Genomic DNA, 12,092 nt, shown 5'->3' with positions numbered 1-12,092 from the left:
TCTTACTGTTGCTTCTTGACCCTCGTACAGGTTTCTCAGGAGACAGGTAAGGTGGTCTGGTATTCCCATCACTTTAAGAATTTGCCACAGTTTGTTGTGATCCACATACTCAAAGGCTTTAGCGTAGTCAATGAAGCAGAAATAGACGTTTTTCTGGAATTCTCTTGCTTTCTCCATGATCCAGCAAATGTTGGCAATTTGATCTCTAGTTCCTCTGCCTCTTCGAAACCCCGCTTGTACTTCCGGTAGTTCTCGGTTCGCATACTGCTGAAGCCTAGCTTGTAGGATTTTGAGCATCACCTTGCTGGCATGTGAAATGAGCGCAATTGTGCGGTAGTTTGAACACTCTTTGGCGTTGCCCTTCTTTGGAATTGGAATGTAAACTGACCTTTTCCAATCTGTATCCATTTTGACATAAGATTGAGTGGGACTGTTCGCACATAATAGTGGATTTGGCAGCAAATGATGGATTAACCCATGATTTATGGGGCTGCGCACAAGCCACTTCCAGTTTGCAGCAACAACCTATGAACACCCCATTCATAGGTTGTTAGTGTGATGTCCAAACCCAGACACTTTGGGTTATTCATGGGTTAAGCAACCCAAAGTTAATCTACGAACAAACCATGGGCTAACTTTGGGTTGTTTAACCCATAAATAACCCAAAGTGTCTGGGTTTGGATGTCATGCTCATAACCTACAAATTGGGCATTCATAGGTTGTTGTTGCAAACTGGAAGTGGCTTGCATGCGATACACATCCCCACAAATCATGGGTTAATTAATTAGCCTGTACTTTGCTGCTGAATGCCGCTGTTACGTGAGAACCAAGTCAATGTGTGCAGGATCTTGTTTCTAGTTCTGGAAGTTACGAGGAATAGGCTGGCACATGAACATGATGTGTACACACGGCCATATGGATTAGCACCATGCAGATGTGTGCTGAGATAAGATGTAGTGTAAGCACGCACTGTACTGTCGTTCCTTCCCTCCCTCTCTTGGTCACTCCTTTAATATTAGAAAAGCCATTCTTAAAAAGGTTTAGGCAGCCTTTCCCAATCTGGTGCCCTAGTTCAACATATCTGGAGTGGACCAGTCTGGGGAAGGGTGGTTTAGTGTTTCAACCATACAGGCATTCAATAAATAAGAAGAGCCCTGCTGGATGAAAGCAAGGATCCATCCAGTGCAGCATCCCATTTCACCCAGGGGCCAGAACTATGATCTGACAAAGACATGGGGAGTAGACTGTGAGAATGTTGGAGAGTTTTTTGTTTTTTTTTAAGAAGTGGGGGCATGGGGAAGTTGTGATAAAAGAGGAAGTTGTTTTTGGAGATTAAGAGCATCTATAATTGGGGAGTAGGAGGGCTTAGAGGGAATGACATTGCAAATTGCTTTCAAAATTGGTAGGAAGCTGTTTAATGCACATTAAGGCAGCTGAGTACAGTCTCTCTCTTTTTAAACTAGCCTAACAGCATTAATGGATCTGTGCTGCAGAGTGGGTTTGGCAAGCTACTTGTCTGCGTCCTGGAATGAAAAATTGACTGCCTTATCTCATGGTCTGGCCTTAACCTAATCATTTGCAAGAGCTTCCTTTTCCTTCTCTGCCATTTTTTTCCAGTTGGGAAAAGAAACTTAGGCTTCTTATGTCTGGGCTGGGAAACATCTGCTTCTTTTCTCTCTCCCCATCCTCCCTTTGCATGAGGAAGAATTCTGTGTATCTCAAAAGCTTGTATATTGTATTTTTAATAGCAGCTCGTTCTAATGAAACAGCATGTTTCAGTGGCTCTGGATGGAATGGTTATTTCATTCATTTATTATTTCTTCGACGCTTTTCAGAGCAAAAGCCCTCTCAAGGTGGCATACAACATTAGAACTCACATAATAAAAATTGATGCAGTAATAAAAACAGCAAGATGAGCAAATATCCTAAAAAACAGCTAACACCAGCATAAAAATAAAACCTTCCACATACAGCTGCAGCTGCAACCTAGTCCGATAAACATAATCACAGGACGGCCAGAGTAAAGTAGTAAGTTTTCCGGGCCTTCGTAAAAGCTTGCAATGATGGGACCTGGTGGACCCCCGATGACAATTTATTCCAGAGGTGTGGGGCTTCTGCAGAGTAGGCCCTCTCTCATGTACTCACCTATCTAACTGCCCTCACAGGCGGGCATGTGAGAAAGGCCTCTCTTTCTGATCTTAAAGTGCAGGCAGGATGATATGGGTGAAAGCAGTCCTTCAAGTAATTTGGTCTCAAACCATTTAAGGCTTTAAAGGTCAAAACCAGGACTTTAGATTGGGCTCAGAAGTCAAACAAGTCCTTTACAGCAAGACTGTTAAGAAGAGAGCTACTGAAATCAGGCTTGGGACCAAACAAAGGTAGAGCCAACAGGCAAAGAGATGAAGAATCAGAAATGTAAAGTGACAGAGTCTCGATGCATCACCCAAGATCTGTTAAACAGGGTCCAGGAAATCCTCAACCCATGAAAGTGGAAAAAGTTATTGCCTGAATGTGCTACAGGTAGCAAAACTCAAGTGAAGTTTCCTTTAATGGCTTGGTCCTGAATGTGTGCCAGATTCCTTGGATGCTAAAAAAGAAGAAGCAGCGAGCGGCTTAAAGGCATAGTTCGTTTCAGTCTAAATTGCCTGTGTAGCAGCCCTGCTTTCTGAAACACCCATCTCAGGAAGAATAATGGTGTTCTAGGATCGGAGAAGGGGCTTCAGCTATCCAGCATGTTGATCTGCAGAGTTCATCTTGGTACAACTGGCTGTATGAAATGACCGTCTTGTCTTGGTTTTGCTTTTGTTAGATTGATGAAGCAGTTGCTGTACTGCAAGCGCACCAGATCTCTGAAGTATCCCGTAAGAGCAGCTCAGCAGCATTCCTCCAATGACCAAGGTGGGAACGGAAGAACATGACAGGCATAACGTGGTTATTATTATTCATATAGTGCTATCTATGTACATTGTGTTTTACAGAGAACAGGTATGACAGGTCCCTGCCCCAAGGGGCTTACAATCTAAGATGGTCCTAGAGAAGCGACAGATGAAGGGGGAAATGGAGACGTGGGTACAGGGGGAGAACATGCGATTATTTCAGTTACACGTACTTTGACTTCGTTACAATGGGCAAGTTCGCATGACATGCCAACCCATTGGGGGGGGGGGGAGACATTTAAAACTACCCACTTCCCAATGGGATGCCCATGCTTTTGAGGGTGGACCTTAAACGCACAGGCATCCTTGCAGGATTGCCTTACCTAGCTGACCCCTATCTGTGCTAGCCTCCCTGCTGCTTCATATGAAACTAGACACCCACCCCACTTAACCCCAAAGATCACTCTTGCTGCTTGTGTTTTGGCAAATGAGAGGCAGCTTCAGCAATCTTGAAAGAAAAGGGGAACTGTGTGTGGGGAACCCTGAAAAATGCATGCAGCAGAGTTGGTACAGCCTTTCCTCGACTGCGACCCTGAATGTTTGTTAAGTGCAACATTCAGGGCTGCAGTTGGGGCAAGCCGTTTTTCTTTGTTAACCCAATAAACCGAAGGGAAAAAAATTAGGGAGACATTTGCGCACATTCCTGGGCATGGGGATGTGCAGAAATGTTTTTCCCAGCCCTGTCTTTGCACAAAAACAGGGCTGGGGAAGTAAACTAAAAAGGGGGTCCGACCGCGATCAGGGCCTCAACGAGGATCGGCAGGGACGAAGGGGGTGCCGGTGATCGCCCCGCACAGTTGGCAGGGCTGTCCCTGGCAAGGGAAAGGGCAAGCACTGGCAGTGGCTTGACCATGACCACCAAAGTGATCATGGCTATGATCTCTCAGCAGCTTTTGCCGCTTTTGCTGAGTGGCTCGCTGCCCGATGCCCTTTATCCATTGTTACGTGATGTGCTCTAATGGGGCACTTCATGATGTGCTCTAATAGACCCATGTACAACTTTGCACACATTCTAATGAGACACACACCCACTTATAAGGAATCTTTGGACATTGGCAATAGAGCATCTATGGCTAAGAAGGCGATTCCCACCCAAAGATATTCACACTCAGACACTGTTGGAGAGGATAACACCACAATGGCACATTTATTGGGGTTTACAAAGATTCAAATCCACAAGCTAGTTTGGGGGAATTAGCTGAGCACATGGATTTAACACTTAAGACCAACTGGGGATGCTCCCACCTTCACCAAGTTATGCTTTGGTGGGGAAATTAGCTGCATTCTTGGTGAAGCTGAGCTCCAGGCCTAAAAACAGTTTTCAAGACTGTGGGAAGGAGTCTAAAAGCAATATACCTTTCCTTGGGCTGAAGCCCTTTCTTACAGACAGGAACTAGTGTGCGTTGCAATTCCAGGTCTCAAATGAAGAGGAAGGAAAGCAGAGAGTCTTGACTAAGGGAGGCAAAGCACCCACTATTGGCACCTTGCTCTGGCGAGCAAGGAGCTTAGTGATTTCAGTGATTTAAGCATAGAGTCTTTCCTCTGGGAGGAGAGACTCTGAGTGATTTCAGCATCAGTGTGGCATCTTACCCCTGCAGGGGTGAGGCACCTAGTAATTTCAGCAGCATGGCCTGCCCCAACCTGAGGCTTCTTACACAGTTCAGAGAAAGGCCGTGACATCACAACTCTGATGAGCCTGATGAGCCAGACACTGCTCATAGGCACTGCTTGCTATGGGAGAAAGACAAAAGAGTGTGCTTGAGGATGATGGCTGTACTTGCCAAAACCAAAAGTCCTACTTACTATCTCTTATTCGCTTAACAAAAGATGACCTTGCATCTTAATGACTGTCTTAAAGACAGTTGTCAAAGCTGGAGTTCAACAATGGGAGCATATTGAATACAACTGTTGTTCTCCAGCACGTTCATGTTTTGCTGAATTTTGACCCCCACCTTTGCCTTTGGGGAATGCATTTTAAGCAGTCCATTAGAAACTGAATTGCTTGATCTAGTCTTGCATGTTGCTCTCAACCCCATTCCTGTGCCTTTCTCTCACCTTTGCTGAGGCTGGGGATGAAGACACCTGGCTTTTTGGCTGTCTCAAAAATGGAGTCAGTACTGTTCACTCAAAAGAGAGCTACTTTGTAACACCATGGTGGGTTGGCATGTCTGGGTTCAGGCAACACGCCAACCCATCGTGGGTAAAACAATCCCTACAACAGACGATAGGCTATTAGGGTAGGTTGTTTGTGTTGTTTCAGATGACAACCCACCGTGGGTTAGCGTGTCACGCGAACCCAGTTAGTAAGGCAGCCTTTCCCAACCTGGTGCCTTCCAGATGTGTTGTTGTTGTTGTTGTTTATTTGATCAGTCGCTTCCGACTCATAGAATCATAGAATAGTAGAATCATAGAATAGTAGGGTTGGAAGGGGCCTACAAGGCCATCGAGTCCAACCCCCTGCTCAATGCAGGAATCCAAGTCAGAGCATCCCTGACAAATGGCTGTTCAGCCTCGTCTTGAAGGCCTCCAGTGTGGGAGAGCCCACCACCTCCCCAGGTAATTGGTTCCATTGTTGTATTGCTCTTACAGTCAGGAAGTTTTTACTGATGTTCAGCCGGAATCTGGCTTCCTGTAACTTGAGCCCATTATTCCGTGTCCTGCACTCCCGGATGATCAAGAAGAGATCCTGGCCTTCTTCTCTGTGACAACCTTTCAAGTACTTGAAGAGTGCTATCATATCTCCCCTCAGTCTTCTCTTCTCAAGGCTAAACATGCCCAGTTCTTTCAGTCTCTCTTCATAGGGCTTTGTTTCCAGTCCCCTGATCATCTTTGTTGCCCTCCTCTGAACCCTCTCCAGTTTGTCTGCATCCTTCTTCAAGTGTGGTGCCCAGAACTGGACACAGTACTCCAGATGAGGCCTAACCAGTGCTGAGTAGAGGGGAACTAGTACTTCCCGGGATTTGGAAGCTATGCTTCTATGAATGCAGCCCAAAAGAGCATTGGCCTTTTTTGCAGCCACATCACATTGTTGGCTCATATTCAGCTTGTGATCGACAACAATTCCAAGATCCTTCTCACTTGTAGTGTTGTTGAGCCACGTATCCCCCATCTTGTAACTGTGCATTTGGTTTCTTTTTCCTATGTGCAGAACTTGGCATTTATCCCTATTAAATGTCATTCTGTTGTTTTCTGCCCAGCGCTCCAGTCTATCCAGATCACTTTGAATTTTGTTTCTGTCTTCCAAAGTATTAGCTATCCCGCCCAGTTTTGTGTCATCTGCAAATTTGATCAGCATTCCCTGCACCTCCTCCTCCAAGTCATTAATAAAAAAAGACTCTTCGTGAAGACACTTCGTGACTTCATGGACCAGCCCACGCCAGAGCTTCCTGTCGGCCTTTGCCACTCCCAGCTCCCCCAAGGTCGAGTCCATCACCTCCAGAATATCATCCATCCATCTGGCCCTTGGTCGGCCCCTCTTCCTTTTGCCTTCCACTTTCCCTAGCATCAGCATCTTCTCCAGGGTATCCTGTCTTCTCATGATGTGGCCAAAGGACTTCAGTTTTGCCTTTAAGATTATTCCCTCAAGTGAGCAGTCTGGCTTGATTTCCTGGGGTATGGACTGGTTTGATCTTCTTGCAGTCCAAGGCACTCTCAGAATTTTCCTCCAGCACCACAGTTCAAAAGCATCTATCTTCCTTCACTCAGCCTTCCTTATGGTCCAGCTCTCGCAGCCATAGGTTACTACGGGGAATACCATTGCTTTAACTATGAAGACCTTTGTTGTCAGTGTGATGTCTCTGCTCTTCACTATTTTATCAAGATTTGTCATTGCTGTCCTCCCAAGAAGTAAACGTCTTCTAATTTCCTGGCTGCAGTCAGTATCTGCAGTAATCTTTGTGCCTAGAAAGACAAAGTTTGTCACTGCCTCCACGTTTTCTCCCTCTATTTGCCAGTTATCAATCAAGCTGGTTGCCATAACTGGCATATGGCATGCATCACCCTGACAGCATCATCTTGCAAGATTTTAAACAGTTCAGCTGGGATACCGTCATCTCCTGCTGCCTTGTTATTAGCAATGCTTCTTAAAGCCCATTCAACCTCACTCTTCAGGATGTCTGGCTCTAGCTCACTGACCACATCGTCAAATCTATCCTCGATATTATTATCCTTCCTATACAGATCTTCTGTATATTCTTGCCACCTTTTCTTGATCTCTTCTGCTTCTGTTAGGCCCTTGCCATCTTTGTTTTTGATCATACCCATTTTTGCCTGGAATTTACCTCCGATGTTTCTAATTTTCTGGAAGAGGTCTCTTGTCCTTCCTATTCTATTATCTTCTTCTGCTTCCACACATTGCTTGTTTAAAAATAATTCCTGATCTCTTCTGGCTAACCTCTGGAATTTTGCATTTAATTGGGCATATCTCCCCCTATCACTGTTGCCTTTTGCTTTCCTTCTTTCTTGGGCTGCTTCCAGTGTCTCAGCAGACAGCCATCTTGCCTTCTTGGTTTTCTTTTTCTTTGGGACGTTTTTTGTTGCCGCCTCCTGAATGATGTTGCGAACTTCTGTCCATAGTTCTTCCGGGACCCTATCTACTAAATTTAGTCCCTTAAATCTATTCTTCACCTCCACTGCATATTCATGAGGAATATTCGTGAGCTCATATCTAACTGATCTGTGGGTCTTCCCTATTCTCTTTAGTCTGATTCTAAATTGTGCAAGAAGAAGTTCGTGATCTGAACTACAATCAGCTCCAGGTCTTTTTTTTTACCAACTGCATAGATGTCCGCCACCTTTGGCTACAAAGGATGTAGTCAATCTGATTTCGGTGTCAACCATCTGGTGAAGTCCATGTATAAAGTCGTCTCTTAGGTTGTTGGAAGAGAGTGTTTGTTATGCACAGTGAGTTGTCTTGGCAAAATTCTATCAGCCTATGTCCTGCTTCATTTTGTTCTCCCAGACCATGCTTGCCATAATTCCAGGTGTCATTTGACTACCCACCTTAGCATTCCAGTCTCCTGTAATGAAAATAACATCTTTGTTTGGCATACTATCCAGTAGGTGCTGCAGATCCTCATAGAACTGATCTACTTCTGCTTTTTCAGCATCTGTGGTTGGGGCGTATATTTGGATCACTGTGATGTTAAATGGCTTACCCTGAATTCGAATTGAGATCATTCTGTCATTTTTTGGATTGTATCCAAGCACTGCTTTAGCCACTTTATTATTAATTATGAAGGCTACTCCATTTCTTCTGTGGTCCTCTTGTCCACAGTAGTAGATCTGGTGGTCATTTGATGTGAAGTGGCCCATTCCAGTCCATTTCAGTTCACTGACACCCAAAATGTCTATATTTAATCTTGACATCTCCCCAGTAACCACATCCAATTTGCCCTGGCTCATAGATCTTACATTCCAGGTTCCTATGGTGTGTTGATCTTTAGAACATCGGATTCGTCGTTCACCATCAGCACCATTGGCTGCTAGCCATCCTTTTGGCTTTGAGCTAGGTGCGTCATCACATCTGGGGCTAGTTGAACTTATCCTCTGTTCCTCCCCAGTAGCATTTTGACCATCTTCTGACCTGGGAGTCCCATCTTCCGATGGTATACCGACATATCTCTGGTTGTACTGATCCATTTAGTTTTCATGGCAAGAATACTGGGGTGGGTTGCCATTTCCTTCCCCAGGGATCATATTTAGTCTGACCTCTCTGCCATGACCTTCCCATCTTGGGTGTCCCTTCACGGTTTAGCTCATGACGTCATTGAGGTGCTCAAGCTCCAGCACCACGACAAGGTAACAATCTCCTTTGCTGGAGTACAACTCTCAGAATCAAATGGGCCCCTGATCAGGATTGGGACCTCCACATGCAGGTGGTTGGGGGTTAAGCATTTCCACCCAGCTGCTTACCTCCCTAAATTTGTACCCACCCTGCCTGGGGACTAAGAAAAAAACAACTTTAAATTGGCATCAATCTGGACTGGGGCCCCATGCACTTACAATAACTAAAAAAGTTAAGATCAGCGACACCCTACGCATTTAACACATGGAGTAGTTTAGCCCTGAGTGTGTGAAGGTGACATTTGTCTGCTTCACTCCTTGTCTGGATCAGTGATAGAGCAACTACTTCACTGTGCACATTGCTGCAGCTTTCATGCCCACTCTGCTTGTGCAGGCAGGCTTTGGGAAATGGCCCATCTTGTTGCACAAACTTGTTGCATGTGGTCCGAATGCCAATTAGATGCATGCCCTGGCAGGCCACCTCCCACAGCTGGAGTCTCTAATGTGGTGGCCGTGGGCACCAGTGTGCCCATGGACACCTCTCTTGGCACCTGCCAGGCTCCCTGCCCCTCCTGATTTTTTTATTGCTTAAGATTTTTTTAAAAATTATTTACTTAGTCACTCATAGACTGGCATGCCTCAAAGTGAAGTGCTGTCCTCCAGTATTATCTTTATTTGGGTTCAAAAGAGTGTTTTTTGTATTGTGTTGCTCAGCCCCCACCTCTGCCTTGTAGTTAGGTTCTTGGGCAAGTTACTTTTCTTTTAGTCTCACCCATTTGTCTTCTGGGGAAATGAGTGTTTTGTGACCGGTCATGTCCCCCACAGTAGCCAGTTTATGAGTGAACAAGCCCCACCCCATGGCAGTCCTTTTGTGCAAGCACCCACAACACTGTCTTAAAATTCCAAATGTGCCCACTGACCCGAAAAGATTGGGGACCCCTGTGCCTGTGTAGATACAGACAAATGGTGCATCTCAAGGGACAAATGTGCCCCTCTTTCTTTACCTATTACTGCAGGAATGGGCAACTTGTTGCCCTCCAGATATTTAGACCTACAACTCCGAGCAGCCCTAGCCAGCAGAGTCAATGGTAAGGGATGATGGGAGTTTATAGGCCAAAACATCTGGAGGGCTACAAGCTATGCATCCCTGTATTACTGCCAGGATGGCTACATAATTCAGTCTAGGTCAGCCTTTCCTAACCTGATACCCTCCAGATGTGTTGGACTGCAACTCCTATCACCCCAGCCACCCTGGCTGTGATGGCTGGGGTGATGGGAGTTGTAGTCCAACACATCTGGAGAGCACCAGTTTGGGGAAGGCTGTTTGGGTAGATACCTATCTCTGTATTCTAATTTAGACTTATTATTTTTTAAAGCATATATCCCACCTATTTCCCAGAGAGGGCACTTAAAGTGGCAAACAGCCACACCGGCGGTATCTTAAAAATCTAGATTTACAAAGAACAATAACAGTTTGTAAGGACAGCACTTAACCATAACTTCTCCATTTAAGATTAAAAGTATATGTTTGCAGGAGAAAGAAAATGGACAACCTTGCTGAAGAGAGACCCACCAAGGCAGAAGTGCTTCCGTTGTAATATTGTCAAAGTATTTATTTTGTTTTTGCATATGTGTATGATCCAGTCCTTCATGCAAAAATCTAGCCCTATTTAAATTACACTTTCTTTTGTGCACTTAAGATCCACTGCAATTTTCTTTCCCACTAGTATTGTACTTACATTTACAATATATACATGTATAATATTCACGAGTGCTCTTCTGGCAACTCTAGTTGGTGGGGGACATATTGTGACAATGTAATAGCAGAATGAAGTGGAACAGAATGGTTCCATTGTTTTGATTTTTCAAAAGTTAATTTCTCATTGCTGGTCACTTTTAGTAGCCTTAATCATAAACCACTACTGGGGCCTGTAACAATATTTTATTTGTTCCTGCTGTTGACATGATAAAGAGCTGAAGCTTCACTTCCTCAACCCTTGTGTCCTTTTCTAGATGTCTTTCTTCAGTGTTCACTGTATAAATTGCATTAGCAACCACACGTCTAGCTTCAAGACTTCCAGTACTGTTCAGACATTAATGGAATGAACCAAGGTGATGTCTGCTATTTCTTCTTGAATAAAGCCAGCTGGCATACATACTTGACACTTGCAACAGGTTTTTATATTGCATGATAAAAGTAACTCTTGTTGCTTTTAAACTGACACTCTTCTGATTAAAAACAACTTTCTCCTACTTGATTTACTTGGTCACATATACACCCCCCCCCTTTCTACAGCTAAACCTTAATCCTGTAGAAATTACCAAGATCATACTTGCTGTTAATTCCTTTTGGAGCTGGAAAGGAAACTCCAAGTTGTTGTTTTTAGGAATCCTTGGTTATTAAGTAAAATGCCCAATAGAGTTCACATCTGTGTATGCGAAATGAGGGAAAGGAGTTTGTAACATTCAACTTGGAAAGATGGCTGAATTATAGCTTGACAGTAACGTTGCTGACTAAAGCTGCTCTGTAAAGTATGCACAAGGACTGTACCAGTCACTTTAATACTGAGCTGGTATCTAACGTTAACTGCATTGTGTGCATAGGCAGGGCAAGGTGCTGACGTGTTGATCATTTGTTTAAAGCACTCCTCGGCCACAATTTGTTGTTGTTGTTCAGTCGTTCAGTCGTGTCCGACTCTTTGTGACCCCATGGACCATAGCACACCAGGCCTTCCTGTCCTCCGCTCTCTCCCGGAGCGTGCTCAAGTTCATATTCATTGCATCGGTGATGCCATCTAGCCATCTCATCCTCTGCCGTCGCCTTCTCCTTTTGCCTTCAGTCCTTCCCAGCATCAGGGTCTTTTCCAGTGACTTTTCTCTTTGCATTTGATGGCCAAAATATTTGAGCTTCAGCTTCAGTATCTGTCCTTCCAATGAGCACTCAGGGTTGATTTCCTTTAGGATGACACAAAGTCTTCGACAAAGGCTTACATACAATCAGTGTCACAAAGCAGCCCCTCCCCACAGGATAACAGTCTTAAAAGACATGACACAAAAGGAAAAAACTCTGGGGAGTGGGGGGGGGAATGAAGTCTTTTAGCAAGGCTGGTGGAATGGCCCTGCTTCCCCACCCATCTCCCTCTGTACAGCCCGCTAGAATGGCTGCTGTTGGGGACAGTTAAGGGAGGAGGAGCCACCTGGTGGTATAAACCTCTTTCAGCAGTGTGTAGCTGGAAATCCTGGTCATCCTACTCTTTTCCCTCTTCTAATTCAGAAGGCTAAAGATTGTAGCAGCGTGCTGTATTATTAAGTCCTTGTACTTCGTGATGGAAAAATAATGCCTCAGAATGAGATGTGAGTGAAGTGGCTCTT

The 12,092-nt window shown here is 44.7% G+C and overlaps 1 protein-coding gene across 2 annotated transcripts in view; it reads left to right on the top strand.

Annotated features, from left to right (window-relative positions):
• The window catches only part of PABPC1L (poly(A) binding protein cytoplasmic 1 like), a 43,234-nt gene extending 32,344 nt beyond the window's left edge, over positions 1-10,890 (top strand). For both annotated transcript variants that reach the window (XM_084853988.1, XM_084853989.1), the window contains exons 15-16: positions 2,810-2,898; positions 10,255-10,890. In XM_084853988.1, coding sequence (XP_084710114.1) covers positions 2,810-2,893 — 84 coding nt within the window. In that variant the 3' untranslated portion in view covers positions 2,894-2,898; positions 10,255-10,890. The remainder of the gene's footprint in view (positions 1-2,809; positions 2,899-10,254) is intronic.
• Positions 10,891-12,092: the final 1,202 nt, after the last annotated feature.

Source organism: Heloderma suspectum, chromosome 4 (genome assembly GCF_057233095.1).
Source record: "Heloderma suspectum isolate Gila_16-S chromosome 4, 16-S_ref, whole genome shotgun sequence".
Taxonomy (NCBI): Eukaryota; Metazoa; Chordata; class Lepidosauria; order Squamata; family Helodermatidae; genus Heloderma; species Heloderma suspectum.
The sequence above is the reverse complement of the archived record's forward strand: the minus strand, read 5'-3'. Positions and strand labels throughout refer to the sequence as shown.